The 22,105-nt window shown below is 38.2% G+C and overlaps 1 protein-coding gene across 1 annotated transcript in view; it reads right to left on the minus strand.

Annotated features, from left to right (window-relative positions):
• The window catches only part of IRAK1BP1 (interleukin 1 receptor associated kinase 1 binding protein 1), a 38,031-nt gene that overhangs the window by 10,977 nt on the left and 4,949 nt on the right, over window positions 1–22,105 (minus strand). Inside the window, exon 2 of the mRNA XM_066361357.1 lies at window positions 19,581–19,646. Within this exon, the coding sequence (XP_066217454.1) occupies window positions 19,581–19,646 (66 nt within the window). The remainder of the gene's footprint in view (window positions 1–19,580; window positions 19,647–22,105) is intronic.

Below are 22,105 nucleotides of genomic sequence, written 5' to 3' on the forward strand. Positions count from 1 at the left end.
ACCCGGAACATACACACTCCGGACTCATGCTCTACCACTGAGCCAACCGGCTTAGGCACCTATTTGATTTTAAGTGAGCATTTTATGACTTTCTTTTCTCTCTTAGCATATCAGTATTATGTCTTCTTTTTTAAACAGACATTTTTTTAGTAGTTGCTCAAGTTTTCAGTATACATTTATTTACAGCTAATCCAAGTCCACTTTTAAATAACACTATACAGGGGACGGCAAGATGGTGATGGAATAGGCGGACGTAAGAACTTCTACCTCCCAGAACCAATGCGGATTATAACTTAATTTTAAGAACCATCATCTGGAAAAACCAACTTTGCACTAAACTAAGAGGACTCTTCAACCAAATATCACTGAAAAAACCACACTGAAACAAGTAGGAAAAGCAGAAACACAGAGAGGGCTGCCCAGCTCCCCAGAGAGAACGGCAGCCCCATATGGCAGGAAGCGGGGTTAGCAGATAGGAGAGGGTCCTGAGCCCAAGGAACAAAGCCCCAGCCTGCAGCCCCAGAGCCAGGAAGAGGAGTATGGACAGTATATAGCTGCGAAACAAGTCAAGATACTGTTTATGAGAAAGACAGATTTCTCAGACCCAGGACTGTTCTTAAAGGAATAGTGCAGAAAAACCTCTTTCACAACCACTCTCCCGGGCTCCAGGGGATGGGGAGAGATAAGAGGACCAGAGTAGCAGGAAGAGAGTGTAATCTAGGAGACACAGGGAGAAACACATTGAGGGACAGCCACCCTAACACCTGGGCTGAGTCACTCCCCAAATCTGAAGTGAATATTTCCCTTAGAACCAGCAATACCAGCAAAGGGAAGCAGGATACCAGCCAAACAAGCTCTCCCACGACACTCAGAGCAGAGTTGCTTAGAAGAAGGGAGCCTACAGGAAAACAGTATTGAGTGCTAGGGACTGAGCTGCAGAGCCCCCACCCACACTGCTGAGGGCTCACTGAAGGGTGGGTAGCAGCAGGCTGGAAGCGCAGTCCCGTGGGTGAGGGCGGAAGCAGGGCTGGCCACGACTGAGACCCAACATGAGCTCAGTCTCACCTGGCAGGGGCGGGGGGAGGCACGAAAAACGTAAAGCCAGGCTGTGGGCCCGCCTGCAATCCTGCTTGCAGGGGAAAGTGAAAGCCCGGGAATGGGACAGAGACCCCAGACCAAGCGCGGGCACACAACACCACCCAGCACGTGGAGCCATGGCTTGCAGCCCAAAGCATGAGCCGGCTTGCCCATAGGATTGGGACATAAGCCTGGAAACAGGCAGAGACCCATGACTGAGCATGGGTGCGCAACCCTTCCCGGCCCACAGAGGCTAGGCTTGCTGCCCAAGAAGCAAGTTGCCTCCACCTGCAGTAGTGGGGCGAAAGCCCAAGAATGGGGCAGAGACCCGCAGCTGAGCAAAGTTGCTCACCTGTGCCCTCAGTGCAGAGGCTAGCGGCCCTGGGTGCAGCGCACAACCCCACCCATAGGGGTGGGGTGAAGGCTGAAGTCAGCCGAGGCTTGTAGACCCAGGCACGTGAACACAGACCATCCCAGGGAGGAGCGGAAACCACAGCCACAGCCTCAGTGCACCGGTGCCAGCAACGCCCATATGAGAACGCCCAAGGCAGCGGTAGAGGGGGTGGCTGGCCTCCAGACAGACCACACCTAGGGAACACAGATGCCACAACCATTGGACTCCAGGGGCCACACCCTTCTTGTACACAGACAAAATGGGAAGGCAGATAAATGCAACCCAAATGAATCAAGAGAAATCCCAGAAAAGGACCTGAATGAGTCAGATATAACCAAATTACTGGATGCAGAGTTTAAAATAACGATTGTTAGAATGCTTAAAGATCTTAGAACAACAATAGATGGTCATTATGAACACCTAAATAAAGAGATAGCAAGTATAAAAAAGGACATTGAAATATTAAAAAAAGAGTCAGTCAGAAATGACAAATACAATATCAGAAATGAAGACCACAACGGAAGGAATTAAAAGCAGGATGGATGAAGCTGAGGATCGAATCAGCGAGTTATAGGACAAGATAAATGAAGGCATGGAAGCAGAGCAGAAAAAAAAAAAAAGAGACTCAAACAGTCTGAGGAAACTCTAAAAGAGTTCTGTGACAACATGGAAGAGAAATAACATCCGCATCATAGGGGTTCCTGAAGAAGAAGAAAAAGAACAAGGGATAGAGACTTTGTTCAATCAAATCATAGCTGAAAACTTCCCTCAACTGAGGCAGGAAAAAGTCTCAAAAGTTCAAGAAGCACAGAGAACTCCATTAAAGAGAAACCCAAAGAAACCTACACCAAGACACATTATAATTAAAATACCAAAGTTAAGCGATAAAGAGAAAATATTAAAAGCTGCTAGAAAAAAAGGCTATCAGCTACAAAGGAGCCGCCATAAGGATGACATCAGACTTCTCAACAGGAACACTTGAGGGCAGAGGGAATGAAAAGAAATATTCAAAGTAACACAGAACAAGTGCCTACAACCAAGACTACTTTATCCAGCAAGGCTATCATTTAATATTAAAAGAGAAATAAAAAGCTTCCCAGACAAAAAAAAGCTCAAGGAATTCATTACAACCAAACCAATGCTGCAAGAAATGCTAAGGGGCCTGTTGTAAACAGATCAAAGTGGGAAAAGAATATAGCAAAAGAGGAATACAGCTTTGAAGAATAAAATGACAATAAAAAACTGGATATCAATAATAACCTTAAATGTAAATGGATTAAATCCAATCCAAAGACACAGGGTGGCAGCGTGGATAAGAAAACAGGACCCATACATATGCTGTCTCAAGAGACACACCTTAAAACAAAAGATGCATATAGATTGAAGGTAAAAGGAAGGAAAAAAATATTTCATGCTAATGGAAATGAAAAAAAAGCTGGAGTAGCAATACTTATATCAGAGAAAATAGACATTAAAACAAAGGCTATAGTAAGAGATAAAGAAGATCACTAAATAATGATAAAGGGAGCAATCCAACAGGAAGATATAACCATTAAAAATATCTATGCACCTAATATAGAAGCCTGTAAATATATAAAGCAGATTTTGATGGATATAAAGGGCAAGATCAACAGCAATACTATAATAGTAGGAGATTTCAATACCCCACTAACATCCCTAGATAGGTCCTCAAGAAAGAAAATTAACAAAGAAACAGCAGACTTAAAGGACACACTAGATCAACTTGAGTTAATAGATATCTTGAGAACCTTTTACCCTAGAGCAGCACAATATACATTCTTTTCAAGTGCTCATGGTACATTCTCTAGGATTGACCATATGTTAGGGCACAAAAGCAGTCTCAACAAATTTAAGAAGATTGAAATCATATCAAGCATTTTCTCTGATCACAGTGGCATGAAACTAGAAGTCAATGACAACAGAAAAACTGAGAAGTACTCAAACACTTGGAAACTAAATAGCATGTTATTAAATAACGAATGGGTTAACAATGAGATCAAAGAAGAAATAAAAAAATTCCTAGAAGGGAATGATAATGAGCATACAACTCAAAATTTATGGGACACAGGAAAAGCAGTACTGAGAGGGAAGTTCATAGCATTACACGCATACCTTAAGAAGATAGAAAAAGCTCAAATAAACAACTTAACGCTGCATCTAAAAGAACTAGAAAAAGAACAGCAAGTAAAGCCCAGAGGTAGTAAAAGGAAGGAAATAATAAAGATCAGAGTGGAAATAAATGACATAGAGGCTAAAAAAACAATACAGAGGATCAATGAAACTAGGAGCTGGTTCTCTGAAAAGGTAAACAAGATCGATAAACCTTTAACAAGACTCACCAAGAAAAAAAGAGAGAGGACTCAAATAAATAAAATTAGAAATGAAAGTGGAGAAATAACAACTGACACAACAAAATACAAAGGATTGTAAGAAAATACTATAAAGAACTGTATGCGAAAAAATTAGACAACCTAGATGAAATGGACAAATTCCTTGAAACATATAATCTTTTAAAAATCAATTTGGAAGAATCAGAAAACCTAAACAGACCGATTACAACAAATGAGATCGAAACAGTTATCAAAAGACTCCCAACAAACAAAAGCCCGGGGCCCGATGGCTTCACAAGTGAATTCTACCAAAGATTCAAAGAAGAACTCCTATCCTTCTCAAGCTATTTCAAAAAATTCAAGAGGAAGGAAGACTTCCAAGCTCCTTTTATGAGGCGAGCATAATTCTGATTCCAAAACCAGGCAAAGACAACACAAAGAAAGAAAATTATAGGTCAATATCCCTGATGAATCTAGATGCTAAAATCCTCAACAAAATATTAGCAAACCGGATCCAGCAATATATGAAAAAAATCATACACCATGATCAAGTGGGATTTATTCGGGGGAGGCAAGGCTGGTAAATTTTTGCAAATCAATGTATGTGATTCATCATATAAACAAAAGTAAGGAGAAAAACCATATGATAATTTCAATAGATGCAGAAAAAATATTTGATAAAATCCAGCACCCATTCATGATCAAAACTCTCAGCAAAGTGGGAATACAGGGAACATACCTCAAATATGATAAAGGCCATCTATGACCAACCCATAGCCTACATCATACTCAATGGACAAAAATTAAAAGCAATCCCCTTAAGATCAGGAACAAGGCAGGGGTGCCCCCTTTCACCACTCTTATTCAACATATTCCTGGAAGACCTAGCCACAGCAATCAGACAAGAAGAAGAAATAAAAGGCATTCAAATTGGAAAAAAAGAAGGAAAACTATCATTATTTGCAGATGATTATGATATTGTTTATAGAAAACCCTAAAGTCTCAGTCAAAAAACTACTGGACCTGATAAATGAATTCAGCAAGGTGGAAGGATATAAAGTTAATACTTAGAAATTAGAGGCATTTTTATACACCAGCAATGAAGTGTCAGAAATAGAAATTAAGGAAACAATCCCTTCACTATTGCAACCAAAAATATAAAAGTACCTAGAAGTAAATTTAACCAAGGAGATTAAAGACTTGTATTCAGAAAATTATAAAACATTGATAAAAGAAATCAAGGAAGATACAAACAAGTGGAAGCATATACAGTGCTCATGGTTTAGAAGAATAAACATCATTAAAATGTCTATATAACCCAAAGCAATTTATAAATTCAATGCAATACCAATTAAAATACCAATGACATACTTCAAACATATAGAACACATACTCCAAAAATTCATATGGAACCAAAATAGAACATGAATAGACTCAGTAATCTTGAAAAGAAAGAATAAAGTGGGGGGTATCACATTTCCTGACATCAAGTTATACTACAAGGCCATTGTACTCAAAACAGCCTAGTATTGACATAACAACAGGTATATAGATCAATGGAATAGAACAGAGAACCCAGAAATAAATACACACCTTTATGGACAACTGATATTTGACAGAGGTAAGAGCATACAATGGAGTAAAAACAGCCTCTTTAAATAACGGTGTTGGGAAAATTGGACAGGTACCTGCAAAAATATGAAACTAGACCACCAACTTACACCATTCACAAAAATAAACTCAAAATGAATAAAAGATTTAAATGTGAGGCATGAAACCATAAGCAGCTTAGAAGAAAACATAGGCAGTAAGCTTTCTGACATCCCTCACAGCAATATATTTGCTGATTTGTCTCCACAGGCAAGGGAAATAAAAGACGGGATAAACAAATGGGACTATATCAAACTAAAATGTTTTTGCACAGCTATAGACTATAAGAACAGAATAAAAAGAAACTACACAATGGGAGAACATATTCGACAGTATGTCTGATAAGGGGTTAATAACCAAGATTTGCAATGAACTTGTAAAACGCAACACCAGGAAGATAAACAATCCAATCAAAAAATGGGCAAAAGAAATGCATAGACACTTCTCCAAGGAGGACATACTGATTGCCAACAGGCATATGAAAAAATGCTCAACATCACTATTCATAAGAGAAATGCAAATTAAAACCACAATGAGATATCACTTCACGCCAGTCAGAATGGCGCTCATCAACAAAACAACACAGAATAAGTGTTGGCAAAGATGTGGAGAAAAGGGAACCCTCCTGCACTGCTGGTGGGAATGCAGACTCGTGCTGCCAGTGTGGAAAACAGTATGGAGATTCCTCAAAAAATTATAAATCGAACTGCCTTTTGACCCAGCTATCCCAATTTTTGGAATATACCCAAGAACACCATAGCACTGTTTGAAAAAGAGAAATGCAACCCCCATGTTTATGGCAGCATTGTTGACAATAGCAAAGATCTGGAAATAGCCCAAGTGTCCGACAGAGGACGAGTGGATTAAAAAGCAGTGGTACATATATATATACAATGGAATACTATGGGGCCATGAAAAAGAAGGAAATCTTACCTTTTGCGACAACATGGATGGACCTGGAAACTATTATGTTAAGTAAAATAAGCCAGGCAGAGAAAGAAAAATATCCTATGACCTCACTCATTTGAGGAATCTAATGAACAATGTGAACTGAGAAAAGAATTAAGACAGAGGAGAGATCAAAGGGACTAGAGGAAAAGAGGTCAGAGGGAAAGGGGATGATAGAATGGGATAAACCTGAAGGGAAGGGGGGAGGGCGTTATGGAGAGAGGGGCAAGGGAGATGTTGAGGGGAATACGGGGGAGGGAGATGCATTTGGGGCAACACTAGAATCTATGTAAACATAAATTAAAATCAATAAAAAAAATAACACTGTACAATTTAACAGGTACTGAGAGTACCTTATAATAATAAAATAATCCTAACTCCTCCTTCTTACTTCTTTTATCATTACTATTATTCATATGTAAGTATATATAGAAATATACACAAGCATAGTTGACTATACTGTTGATATTATTTTGAACGTTATCTGTTAGATCAATTAAGAATATGAATTTTATTTTACCTTCACTTATTCCTTCTTTGATGCTCTTCCTCTCTTTATGTAGATCCATATATATATTATTTTCCTTCTCTTTAAATAATTTCTCTTCACTTTTGTTGGTGGGCAGGCCTAATGGCAACAAATTCCCTCAAAAAATTTTTTTTGATCTGAGAAGGGGTTCCCTTCTCCTCCACTTTTTAAGGATAATTTCAGAGTAGAGAAATCTAGGAATGGGTTTTTTAACTCCATTCTCTTCTTACATGATTTCTGAGAAGTCAAATATAATTCTTGTCTTTATTCCTCTATAGGTAAGGTATTTATTTTCTTATTTTTTTGAGGATTTTTTCTTTATCTGTGATTTTCTGTAGTTTGGAAATAATATGCCTAGCTGTAGTTTTTTTGGGCATTTATCCTGGTTGGTACTTTTGGAAATTTCTGGCTCTATGGATTGGTGTCTGGCATTGAGTTGGGAAAATTCTTAGTCATTATTGTTTCAACTATTTTTTCTGTTCCTTTTTTACTTTCTTTAGTTGCCCCCAGGTCTAGGATACACTGTGTTCTGGGTTTTTTTTTTTCCAGTTTTTGTTTTCTTTGCTTTTCAGTTTTTGAGGTTTCTATTGAAATACCCGTAAGTCTACAGATTTTTACGTTGCGTGTAGTCTGCTAAAAAAGCCCATCAGAGGCATTCTTAATTTCTATTACAGTGTTTTTGATCTCTAGTGTGTGTGTGTGTGTGTGTGTGTGTGTGTACATACACACACAAATTTTTTTTTTTTGGTCCTTTCTTAAAATTTCAATCTCTCTGCTTACATTGTCCATCTGTTCTTGCACAGTATCCACTTATCCATTACAGCTCTTAGCATATTAATCATGTGTGTTAAATTCTTAGTCTGGTAATACCAACATCCTTGCCATGTCTAGTTCTGATGTTTGTTCTGTCTTTTCAAATTGTATTATTTGCTTTTTGATATTCATTATAATTTTTTCTTGATAGCTAGACATGAGGTACTGGGTAAAAAGGAACTACTGTAAATAGGCCTTTAATAATGTGGTGGTGAGGTATGGAGGGAGAGGAAGTGTTCCGTTGTTCATTGATTTGGTCTTAGTTTTTTAGTGAGCCAATGTCTCCAGACTGTGAACTTTACTGTGTTTGTTAGTTTTTATTTCTCCTGTCTTACAGAAAGGGCAGAGTGGGCTGGAGTTGGGTGTTTCCCCCTCCTTTAGGGTAGTTAAGCTCTGGTTAACTAGTTTCTTCTGAGGGTAGATGTTAAAACACTATACTCTGTCATATTTCAAAATGGTTCCTTTTTCCCTCCCTCTGCCAGATATACTAGGGAAGTTTTTGCCAATATTTACTATAAGAACCTGATTGAGCTCATTAGAGGTAAATCCCCCCTCTATGACTAGGTCCCCTAGAATTTTACTTCTCAGGGTTGTCCACACTGAGCATCCAGGAATTTGTTAATTAGAGTTCAAATTTTCCTACCTGGGCACTGTTTCCATTTGTGGTTTCTGTTGTGAGACTCTGCTCTGGAAAGCCATGACTCACTGTGTCTGTCTGTCTCTCTAATTTTAGGGGCCCTGATATGCCCTGTATCATCACCTCTTTTATGGATCCTAGAAGAGTTGTTTCTTTTCAGTTTGTTCCACTTTTTATTTGTTAGGGCAGAGGGGACTTTCAAGCTCCTTACATGCACAATAGGAAACTGAAAGTCTTCCATTACTTTTAAACAACTGGTGTCTTTGTAGATAAAATACATTTGTCATTAACGTATTGTTTTCTTATGTAAAGTATACTTGTGTCGCAGGCATCTTATAGGTGAGGTTTTTTTTTTAATACAATCTGAAACAGCTGCCTTTTAATGGAGGTATTTAGAACATTTATATTTAATGTAATTATTGATAATGGTTCAGTTTAAACCTCTGATCTTGCTACTTATTTTCTGTTTATCTCATATTTTCTTTGTGTCCTTTTTTCTCATTTTCAGCCTTTATTTGGATTTAGTATATTTTTATTCTATTAGACATCCTTCATTGGCTTAGTTTCTTTTCTTATTATTTTAGTATTTGCTTTGGGGTTTAATAGTAAATATGTTTAATTTATCACAATCTAATTTCAAGAGATATACCAATGAATATATAAGAACCTTACAATATTATACTTTTGCTCCTCTCTTCTTGACCTTCATGTTATTACTATTATAATTTTCTTTTACATATGTTCTAATCCCTACAGTTCATCATGTTTATTTAAAGAGCCAATTACCTTTTTATAGAGATATAGACATGATATAAGAAATACATATTTATCTGTGTAGTTACCATTTGTAGTGCTCTTCTGTTCCTTTCATCTGTTCCTTTCTGGTATCATATCCTTATTCCTAAAAAGACTACATTTAACATTTCTTATAGTGCATGTCTACAAGAAATAAATTCTTTCAGCTTTCTGAAAGTCTTTGATTGGCCTTTGATACTGAGCAATATTTTTCCTGGATATAAGTTGACAGGTTTTTTTCTTTTCTTTTAGTACTTTAAAGATGTTGCTCTACCTGCCTTAATGCTTGCATTGTTTTTGATGACAAGTCTGTCATCTTAAATTTGCTCCTTTGTACATAATTATCTTTTTCCTTTAGTTGTTTTAAGATTTAGCACTCATCTTGAGCAATCTGTTATAATAAGCATTGGTATAATTTCTGTATATTTGTACTTAGGATTATTTGAACTTCTTGGATTTGTGAGTTTATAATTGGCATCAAGTTTAGAAATTCTGGGGCCATTATTATTCAATATTTTTATCCCCCATTCTCTTCTCCACTGGAACTCCAATTATATCTATATTAGGCCACTTGAAGTTGTCTCAGAGCTCTTTGATTAGTTTTCATGTCTTTTCTTTCTGTGTTTCATTTTGAATAGTTCTTATTCCTATGTCTTTAAGTTCACTAAGCTTGTCTTGAGTTATGTCTAATTTTAACACTCTCCGCTATATTTTTCACGTTAAACATTGTAATTTTCTTCGCAAGCAATTCAGTGTCGGTTTTTTAATACCTTCCATGTCTCTACTTAACTTTTGAACATATGAGATACAGTTATAACTTTAATGATCTTGTTTGTTAATTTAATATGCATATTAGTTCTGGGTTGGTTTGAATCGACTTTTCTCCTCATGAGCTTTATTCTCTGCTATTCTGCATGCCAGGTAATCCTTGTGGATTTAACTTTACTAGGTATTGAAATTTTTGTATTTCTATAAATATTCTTTATTGGTTCTAGAAGTCAGTTAAGTTACTTGAAAAGTGATCACTTTGATTTTGCTTTTAAGATTTGTTAGATGGGATTAGAGTACTGTTTCGTCTAGGGCTAATTATATCTCCTTTATGAGGCAAGACCTTTCTGTATACTCTTCCGCATGTCCCATGAATCATGAGATTTTCTAGTCTGGCTAGTGCCCTGCCTCAGTCTTGTATGAGCCCTATACCCTGTTCTCTAATTTTGGGGGTGGTTCTTCTTTTAACCTCTTCTCATTTCCTCATATACATGTGCCAATCAGTATTTTACTTAGTACTTCAGGGGGGCTCTCTGTAGTCCTCTAAATATCTTTCTCTGTATAGCTTTCTATTCTGTAGTACACTATCCTACAAACTCTAGCTGTCTTCTGTGGGCTCTCAGTTCCATTTCCTCCACACAAGGAATTTGCAAGACTCTCTAGATTCCCTTCCCTGTGCAGTGGCCTGGATACTCTCTTAAGACAGTGAAGTAGGACAATTTTAGGGTTCTTGTTTTCTTTTTATTCATTGCCTGGTGTTCACTCTTTTGAGAACCACTATATTTTGGTTGTTTTAGGTGGAAGGGTAAATATGGTGCATCTTTTGAAAAGAAATCTTATAGTATTTAAAAATATATTGCTAAACTTTTCTGTTAGTCAAAATCAAATTCTCCTGTTCACCCAGGTTGCAAGTTTTTTACCTCCAGGTAGTTTCCAAATTTGCACTTCTTTCCTGGTTAAAACTCAAAGCTCTAATAAGAAATATAGACAATATTATAGTTTTCCGTATTTACATTGTTTAAATATGGAAAAATCCTCTTTCTTTTGCTGCAATATTGAATCTATAACTAATTCCTGAAGAAGAGAGGTTTTTTTTTAAAGAGGAAGTAGAGATGGAAGCTTCTCCTCTTGGATCCATTTGATTCTTGGTCTTGTCCCTCACAGATAATGCAACATGGCAAGCTTTACAGTGCCTCTGTGGAATCTGGAAGGTAACTAAATTTAAGAATGCAAAGGCTGTCTCTACATGCAGATTACAAAGTGACTGAGCATTTAGGTTCTACGTATCAACAAAAGCAATTCCTTACTATACATGTGCCCTTGAAATCAATTTAATTTTTTTTTCCTTAAGTGAGAAGCAGGGAGGCAGAGAGACAAGATGCCCACATGCACCCCAGCCAGGATCCACCTAGCAAGCTCCCTACTGGGCAATGCTCTACCCATATGGGGCATTGCTCCACTGCATCGCAACTGAGCCATTTCAGCACCTGAGGGAGGCCATGGAGCCATCCTCAGTGCCCAGGGCCAACTTGCTCCAACAGAGCCATGGCTGCGGGAGAGGAGGAGACAGAGAAGGGGTGGAGAAGCAGATGGTCGCTATTCCTGTGTGCCCTGACTGGGAATGAAACCTAGACATTCACATGCCAGGCTGATGCTCTACAACTGAGCCAACCAGCCAGGGCCAATTTGATTTTTAAAAAGTATTTTGTCTAGTGTAATGGATATCTTAAAACAAAAATAATAAAAATTACACTAATAAGTTTTACTAAATTGTTAACATTCCGTTTTTTATCCAATAGATTAGAAATAATGGAAGAGGCCCTGCCGGCTGGTTCAGTGGTAGAGCATTGGCCCGGTGTTTGATTCCCAGCCGGAGCACACAGGAGAGGCACCCATCTGCTTCTCCACCCTTCCCCGTCTCCTTCCTCTCTATCTCTCTCTTTCCATCCTGCAACCAAGGCTCTATTGGTTGCAACAAAGTTGGCCCGGGTGCTGAGGATGGCTCCATGGCCTCCACCTCAGGCGCTGGAATGGCTCCAGTTGCAACAGAGCAACAGCCCAGATGGACAGAGCATGCCCCCTCGTGGGTTTTCCGGGTGGATCCTGATCAGGTGCATGCAGGAATCTGTCTCTCCACCTCCCTGCTTCTCACTTCAGAAAACACACACACACACACACACACAGAGAAATAATGGGAGAGCTGAATATAAGATAAAAATTGGCCTGACCAGGTGGTAGCGCAGTGGATAAAGCATCAGACTGGGACGTGGAGGATCCAGGTTTGAAACCCCAAGGTTGCCAGCTTAAGCGCAGGCTCATCTGCTTTGAGCAAGACTCACCAGTTTGCGCCCAAGGTCGCTGGCTTGAGCAAGGGGTCACTCAGCCTGCTGTAGCCCATGGTCAAGGCACATATGAGAAAGCAATCAGTGAACAACTAACATGCCATAATAAAGTATTGATACTTCTCATCTCTCTCCCTTCCTGTCTGTCTGTCTCTATCTGTCCTTCTCTGTCACAGAAAAAATAAACAAAAATTGGACTTCATGATGTCTATTTCTGAAAATAATAAGTAAAAACTTTGACTTGAATTTGAGTTAAAGATGCCACAAATTTCCTCAATAAATTATAACATTTAACACAAATATCTTGTCATTCTTGCTACTGGTGACTTACTTTGCAATGTAGAACTTCCAATGTTTTCCAACCTAGAACATAGGTTGTTCTTGAGATATATTAAGTCTAATTATTTATTATGGGTCTATATGACCAAGAGCTCTATGATTCAGTATAATGGGGGCCAATGAAACCAACATTCTAGATCTAATTCCTGAATGGGTTGGTTTGACAGAGAATACTAATTGGTGTTATGGACTAAATATTTGTATCTCCCCAAAATTCACATGTTGAAATCCCAATGTGACTATTTGGAGATTGGGCCTTTCTGGAGGAAATTAAGGTTAAATGCAGTTATTAAGAGTTGGGCTCTGATGCAACAGGATTAGTGTCTATATAAGGAGAGATACCAGGGAGTTTGCTTGCATCCACCATGTAAGGACACAGTGAGAAGGTAGCCATCTGTAAGCCAGCAGTGATGGGTCAAGCCCTTAAAAGGAATGGGCTTATGCTCCCTTTCTTTTCTTCTTTTCTACTGGGTGGGATACAATTATAGTATGATAGTGGGAACTGGAGTAGCCACCTTGCTTACAGACATAGAATGAGGCAGTCACTTATCTAAAGAACAGACATGTTACATCACAATTTTTAAAGAGAGAGAAATGATGGATAAACATTTTTTTTACCATAACTAATAATTGATATCATCAAAAGATAATATTTTGAGGATAAATTAATGTATTATATTCAAAGTCTACATTGTATGTTTCATCAAAGTAAAATAGTGTTGATTACATATACACACATATATATTCACATATTACCTATATTAACCCTTTGAGTAGTACGAACGCTCATGTACATCAGGGGTCGGGAAACTTTTTGGCTGAGAGAGCCATGAACGCCACATATTTTAAAATGTAATTCCGTGAGAGCCATACAATGACCCGTGTACGTTACGCATTATCCAATAAAAATTTGGTATTGTCCCAGAGGACAGCTGTGATTGGCTCCAGCCACCCACACCATGAATATGAGCGGTAGGAAATGAATGGATTGTAATACATGAGAATGTTTTCTATTTTTAACGTTATTATTTTTTTATTAAAGATTTTTCTGCGAGCCAGATGCGGCCATCAAAAGAGCCACATCTGGCTCGCCAGCCATAGGTTCCCGACCCCCGATGTACGTCCTCACTCAAAGGGTTAACAGAAAACTCACTATTCAAAGGGTTAAATTACAAAAGAGGTTAATATCATATAAATGCTTCACATCTTTGGTCAAGAAGAATCCCCAACAGTTTAGCATTTCAGTGCTAAAGAAGAAACAATTCCAAAATAGGTGAAATTTTAAGTGCTTTTAATGAATTCATCTCCTGGATAAAGCAAATCTCAGCTATTAAAATGTTCTGCAGATGAGACTTCTGAACTATTATTGCTAATCTATATTACCTTAAAGTAATATAAACTAAGTAACATAACTAAAGTAACATAAACTAAAATTAAGTGTAGTTCTAATTTCTAAATAATGTAAGCAGATAAAACTGAACAAACTACAGTCTAGTGGACTAGGTAACTTTCAATCACAGGCAAGAGTCTAGAACAGGGTATTTTAAAATAAGGAAAACAAAAAAGATTTCTATGAGAAAGAAAATAGGGCCTTTTGGTTCATTTTGCTCCCTTACCATATAGGCCTCAAGCACTTTGCATGTTTCTTTTGTCTTTGGTATTGCCACAACCTATTCTTTTTCTTCCTTCTTAAGTCTCCCTGGCTTCCTTGTTCCTGTCTCTGAAGAAAAGTATACAGAGCTTTCTTATTCTAATAGTCCTCCAGGTAGGTCTTCAAGAAATAACAAAATAAGGACACAAGAATTTAAGACTAAAATCTTGTCAGGTCCTTGGAATTGTATATTCAGACTCTAATTACTAAAAAAAATTTTTTGCTAAGATATTAAGTAGAAAACCCATCTGACTTCTAACTTTGCTTTTATTCCTGAGAGTGAAATTTACCAATTCTATAATACTCTTCTTCTAATCTCTACCTTCTGAACCACTGCCAAATCATTTCTATCCAAAAGCAATATATTGTGCATTCAAATTTGAGATCATTAAAAATAAGCCATGATATACTAAACTTGACTTCCTAGATGGTCAGTTACCAGGGAAATATTATAGCCATAGGGGCTTTATCATTTTCCTAGATATTTAGACAAGTCTTAGGATATACTGAAATACAGTTTTCATGGCAACACTGTTGCTTAGGGTCATAGTTGATTAATGCTACTCAACATTTTAATTGATTACATAGATGGGACACTGATGATCAAATTAGCAGGTGATATAAAGCTGGTAGCACTAAAAATAAACACTGCTTGATAAAATCAAGATAAAAAAATACTAATAGGTTGGATATATAGATCAAATCTAATAGGTCAAATCTTCCAGAGATAAATGTAAAATCTTATACTTCATTTTGAAACAGCAATAACAAAGTATAAGGTAGGAGAGATATGATTTAAAAGCAGCATAAGGCCCTGGCCAGTTGGCTCAGTGGATGGAGTGCCAGCATGACATGTGGACATCCAGGTATGATCCCCGGTCAGAGCACGCATAGGAGGCAGCCATGTGCTTCTCTTCCCCACCCTCTTCCCCCTTCTTTTTCTTTTCCCCTCTTTCAGCCAGTGGCTTGACTGTTCAAGCATCGTCCCCAGGCACTGAGAATAGCTTGGTTGGTCCTAGCATCAGCCTAATGCACTAAAAATACCTTGGTTGATTTGAGCTTTAGCCCCAAGAGAGGGTTGCCAGGTGGGTCCCAGTTGGGGCACATGCAGAGGTCTGTCTCTGTCTCCCCTCTTCTTACTTAAAAAAAAGCAGCATATGAGAAAGACACTTTTTTATTTTTATTTATTTATTTATTTATTTATTTATTTATTTATTTATTCTTTGCATTTTTCTGAAGCTAGAAATGGGGAGAGACAGTCAGACAGACTCCCGCATGCGCCTGACCGGGATCCACCCGGCACGCCCACCAGGGGGCAACGCTCTGCCCACCAGGGGGCGATGCTCTGCCTTTCCGGGGCGCCACTCTGTCGTGACCAGAGCCACTCCAGCGCCTGGGGCAGAGGCCAAGGAGCCATCCCCAGCGCCCGGGCTATCTTTGCTCCAATGGAGCCTCGGCTGTGGGAGGGGAAGAGAGAGACAGAGAGGAAGGAGGGGGGGGTGGAGAAGCAAATGGGCGCCTCTCCTGTGTGCCCTGGCCGGGAATCGAACCCGGGACTTCCGCATGCCAGGCCGACGCTCTATCACTGAGCCAACCGGCCAGGGCCAAGACACTTTTTTAGTTGTAATTATTATGACTGTAATCCCAATAGAAGGAAACAGTGTGATGCAAGTGCCAAAAAGTTAATTCAGTCTTTTGTGTTATTAGAAATAAACATTCCAGAAGAAGGAAGATAATTATCTTTGTCTAATATAGAGAGGGTAAATCACAATTAAGACACTCTAGTTGTAGATACTTTAGGAAGAAATTGGTTAACTAAAGAAAGAGTTTGTCATATAAGAAATGACCAAAGAAACTGGAGACTGTTACCCTGGAGAAGAAAAAAGTAGCATCAATAAAACACTGAACTTCATGTGTGTACTTCAAGGAAGAAGTATTAGCCTTACTTTGTTTTTGGAGAGGTACACTATTATTAAAATATGTCTATTGCCCTGACTAGTGGTGGCACAGTGGATAATGCTGAGGTCCCAGGTTTGAAACCCCAAGGTCGCTGGCTTTATCATGAGCTCATCCAGCTTGAGCGCAGGCTAGCCAGCTTGAGTGCAAGGTTGCTGGCTTGAGCGCAGGGTCATAGACATGATCCCATGGTTACTGGCTTGAGCCTAAAGATCACTGGCTTGAAGCCCAAGATCTGTCCTTAGGAAGGGGACACTGGCTCAGCTGGAGCCCCCTGGTCAAGGCATGTATGAGAAGCAATCAATGAACAACTAAAGTGATGCAACTATGAATGATGCTTATGGCTTTTCCTTCCTGTCTTTCTCTCTAAAACAACAATAAAGATATTTGAGTCAATCCTGGTTTAATGTCAGAAAATTCTTTATTAATTAGATGTCTAAAAATGGAATGGGTCTTTTATATTCATGCCTATTTATGTATAATATATTCCACAACAAAAATGAAGAGTTAAAAAAAAGATTAGATAATACTAATTTTTCTATTCAAAAGACATTTACTGAATGTCTGTTATATCCCAGGCTTTTATAATCCCTTCTAACACTGAGATTATGATGATAAATTAACATGAAAAGTAGGACTACAGATACAGAAACTACAAAGCCAACACTTTAATACAAGTCTCTTCCCCACACATAACCACCACTTATCTACCCCTAAAGAAGTCACTTAAATAATTTCTAACTTTTAATACACTTATCTTTAAAAGAAGAAAAAGTAGCAATGGTAAGTGGAAGGTTAGATATAGAATCTTTAAAGTGCCTTTCATGATGAAAATTTCTGATATTACATAAAAAGTAACGTTCTACCGTCTAATCTTATTCTATACATTTAACTGTTCATGAGAATACTGGTATGTGTAAAACATTAGGTTTCAGTGTTCCCTACACCCACAGCCATAAAGCCATACATTGTTCTTTACCTTGTGAGCCCAGCATCCTGATCTCTACTGACTGCTGACGCTGACCTAAGGGCAATCATGTACTGGATTGTGTGATATGAGTTCTATCTACCACGGAGCCTTACACAAAATATAATCAGATTCTCTCAAGAAATCTGAATACAAGATGTTAAAAAGGTAAGTACAGCAGAAGATGAACAGAGTTTAGCCAAGTCCTCACTTAGTCATGTCTTATAATAAAACAAGTAGCTCTAACACTTTCTGTACCTGGAGCGTCAGTCTCTACTACGGCTCAGTCTGAAAAACATTCCAGTGTCCCATGAAGCCTTGCTGGGTGTTTGCTGGGATGGTTCCTTTTCCCCTTTCCTTCCTGGTGCTCCCTCACAATAAATCTCATTAAGATAACCGGATCCTCTCTATGTTCACTACTACTAAATGGTAATAGCCACTGGAGAAATGCTGGACAACTCCCAGCTTTTGACTTTTATTATACGAAATCTTACCAGTCTGCTCTTCATCCTGTTTTGAAAGGTACTTTTATGTCTCCACTAAAATGCAAAGTAACTTTTGTCAAAAGAATCCCTAAAATCATGAGTGATTTTTTAAATTCCTTGTGAGAGTTAAATTTTAAGTGGAGAAATCACAAAACTGCTAGAGTAATTATTGGGGCAACAGTATATTGTGCACATTACTATCTCAGATGTAAGGAGCCATGTTTCTAATATATTCCATTCTAATTCTTGTACTAAGATCCTTGATAAGTCTGAGCCTAAAGTCACACTCTTAAGAATAGAAAAATAATAATTATCTGCCTGAAGGTATGACTAAGTTATTTCTTGAGGTATTTTCCACCTCTAAAGACAAAGATTCTCTGAATAGCTAAACAAAATTCCACTCTAGCCCATCCTTGTTGCCTGTGGCAAGGCAGTAGCATGGACCAAGCACATACCCCAAGATGTTCGGAATCAGAAACAGACAGCAGTCCTGTAGCCTAACCACAACTATTACATACTCTGATCTCACAAAATCCTGGTCATAAAATCTTTAAAGATAAGTAAAAAGTATAGGCAGTTGTAGGAACTAAATGTTGTCATTAATTGAGTATACAAAAATATTTTGTTCTTTTTATTATTTTTTATTTTTTTCAGTATTTTTCTGAAGCCGGAAACGGGGAGAGACAGTCAGAGAGACTCCCACATGCGCCCGACCGGGATCCACCTGGCACGCCCACCAGGGGGCGAGGCTCTGCCCACCAGGGGGCGATGCTCTGCCCCTCCGGGGTGTCGCTCTGTTGCAACCAGAGCCACTCTAGTGCCTGGGGCAGAGGCCGAGGAGCCATCCCCAGCACCCGGGCCATCTTTGCTCCAGTGGAGCCTCGGCTGCGGGAGGGGAAGAGAGAGACAGAGAGGAAGGAGAGGGGGAGGGGTGGAGAAGCAGATGGGCACTTCTCCTGTGTGCCCTGGCCGGGAATCGAACCCGGGACTCCTGCACGCCAGGCCGATGCTCTACCACTAAGCCAACCGGCCAGGGCTATTTTTTTGACAGAGACAGAGAAAGAGTCTGAGAGAGGGACAGAGAGACAGGAAGGGAGAGAGATGAGAAGGATCAACTCTTCGTTGCAGCATCTTAGTTGTTCATTGATTGCTTTCTCATATGTGCCTTGACCGGGGAGGCCACAGTAGAGTAAGTGACCCCTTGCTCAAGCCAGTGTCCCTGGGCTTAAGTCAGCGATGTTGGGATTCAAGCCAGTGACCATTGGGCTCAAGCCAGAGACCATGGGGTCATGTTTATGATCCCATGCTCAAGCCAGCAACTCTGCACTCAAGCTGGTGAGCCCACACTCAAGCAGGCAACCTAGAGGTTTCAAACCTGGGTCCTCCGTGTCCCAGTCTGACACTCTAACCACTGCACCACTGCTTGGTTAGGCACAAAAATATTTTGTTCTTCTTAATGTACTATTTTGTTCTTTTTAATTTTATAGTCAATTGCATTGCGAAAAGAATGTTTTAAAGTGTTTCGATCCTTTGTTATGACTTCATTAACATGCTTTTTATCTAAGAAGAAATTTCTCCCCTGTAGTGTTTTCTGCTCACTATGTAATGATAATATTACTAAAATTTTATACAGGTGGCAATTAACTGCTACACCCCCCTTGATATTTTTATTCCATTTCAAAACAACTTAAATACATCTCATTAATTTATTTTAAAAGCTCACAGATATGTAACACTAAAAATAATATTCAGGAAAATAATTTTTTGTCAATACCATGAGAAGCACTTCTATACATTTCAATTCAAGAATAAAAATAAATGCAAGTTGTCCCCACAAAGTCATGCTGTTTCCAATTATTTGTTAAAGTAAGTACATACCTCTGCCTCCATGTGATAAGCATTTTCCACTCTTCTAAAATCCTTTGTCACAGTTACGTTTTCTGCCTGAAACAGAAAGTACAAGGGTATAATTACTAAATGTTTGGCTACTAAGTGGAATTACTTTAAAGAGAAGTAAACTTCAACCTATTAAAATCAGAATGACAAAGTATGCAGAAAGAACTGGTTTGATTGCTGTTTTAAAACTTCCCTAAAAGTAACAAATTCAGAAGTCTACAAATTGTTGCTAAAATTTTTTATCTTAATTCCATTTGAAGCAATATTTACATTAGTTTGTATAAAAAGTATGAACTTAGGTTGGTACATATATAAAGAATTATATGGGCCGTGGCCAGTTGGCTCAGTGGTAGAGCGTCAGCCTGGTGTGCAGGAGTCCAGGGTTCGATCCTGGCCAGGGCACACAGAGAAGCGCCCATCTGCTTCTCCACCCCTCCCCCTCTCCTTCCTCTCTGTCTCTCTTCCCCTCCCGCAGCCAAGGCTCCATTGAAGCAAAGTTTGCCCAGGCACTGAGGATGGCTCCATGGCCTCTGCCTCAGGCGCTAGAATGGCTCTGGTTGCAACAGAGCGACGCCCCAGATGGGCAGAGCATCAGCCCTGGTGGGCATGGTGGGTGGATCCCGGTTGGGCACATGCGGGAGTCTGTCTGACTGCCTCCCCGCTTCCAGCTTCAGAAAAATACAAAAAAAAAAAAAAATTATACGTATGCAAAACATTCTGAATGGTATAAAAGTGTTAAAAAATTTTAAATGTTTAATTTACAAATAATTTAATACAAATTTACTGAATACCTATAGAGTGCAACTTTGGGCAAGTTATTCAACATTTTTGAGCCTTAGTTTTTGCATTTATTAATACCATGTATATACTACATTGAATTGTTTTGAGGATTTAATGGCAAGTTGTATATTAAGTTCCTAACACAGAGAAGGTACTAAGCAAATGTATTTGCTATACTGTTATGATATAAAAGTTTCTTAAAATATGGGACCCAGATCAGTTTGTTTTTAGAAAATATTCTTTCTGAGCCTCTGGGTAAATACGGATACACAATTCTAATAAAAATGTTATTTACTTTTCAAATGTTTTTAAAATTTAGTGAAATGAACTCTTTACCTACTTTCATCTTTAGGAATAGGCAGAACTTATATTTTACAAAATTTCTGTACCCTTCAAAATATATGCTAAAAAAATATAAAGATTATGTCCAATAATGATTTAATTTTAAAATCTTTTGTAGGGGACTTAACTGCATCTGCATTTTAAGCTATAAATTAAGTTCAAGCAGTTTCTGTTATCCAGGAGAATTTGCAAAAGCTTTAACTTGAAGATTTGAAGTTCCAATTATAGTTCTGATGTCGGTCACACTCATGAAAATATTTATGCATGTTTTATAATAAAGGTAGTAACTGCTGAGTGTAGAAAATTTAGAAATAATAAGTTTAAAAGAAGCAGTGCTGTATATATTTCCTGTACTCAGCTTTCTTCATTTTAACATGAAACTTTTCTGTCAATATTATTTATGACATATAAACATATCTTCTATTTTTTTCATCTCTTTTTTCATTTTTTTCCCCACTTCAGTTCCTACATATAAAACTTCTGACTGAAAAAATCAGAAAAATTATTTTAGGAAAGGTAATTGGAAAGAAAGTATCCTTTATTGTTACATTTAAAAGTGTTGCCAATTAAAGAAAATCTAATATTAGAGAAAAAACAAAGAAGAAACAATACATACAAATTCCATTACTGTTAGTACTTTAATGAACATTTTACTGAATCATCTATCCATGCACATAAATATATCTAGGTCTATGTATGGGCTTTTTCATAAATGAAATTACATTCTACATGCTGTTCTGTAATCTTTTAATAATTTTTTAAAATTTAATAATAATTTTAAATTTACAGAAAAAAAGTCACTATAATACACAGAGTTCCTGTACACCTTGGTTTCAGAGTTCTCTGATGTTATTGTCTTATATTACCATGACACATCTGTCAGAACTACAAAACGAACACTGAAACATTAGCATTACCTAAACTCCAAACTTTATTTGGATTTCAGCTATTTTTCTATTAATGCTCTTTTACTATTCCAGGATCCAATTTATGATACACTGCATTGTCTCCTTACCCTCTTCTGCTCTACGATAGTTTCTCAGTATTCTTTTGTTTTTTTATGACCTTGAAAGTTTTGGTCAGTTATTTTGCAGGATGTTCCTCAATTTGGGTTTGTATTATGGTTTTCTCACGATCAATTCAGGGTTATAGGAAGTTTTAGGAAAGAATACCACAGAATTGAAGTGCCCTTGTCATAGATGTCGTGTGGAAAATGATATGCACATGACATTACCCCTTGAGCACTTGGTTAAGGTAGTGACTGCCAGGTTCCACCACTGTGAAGTTAACTGTTTTTCTCTTTCCATGCTTTCTTCATTGAAGGCAAGTCACTAAGTCCAGCCAACATTCACTCAATAAATACTACATTATTCATTTTGTTGCTC

The sequence above is a fragment of the Saccopteryx leptura genome, chromosome 1 (genome assembly GCF_036850995.1).
Source record: "Saccopteryx leptura isolate mSacLep1 chromosome 1, mSacLep1_pri_phased_curated, whole genome shotgun sequence".
NCBI classification, from domain to species: domain Eukaryota; kingdom Metazoa; phylum Chordata; class Mammalia; order Chiroptera; family Emballonuridae; genus Saccopteryx; species Saccopteryx leptura.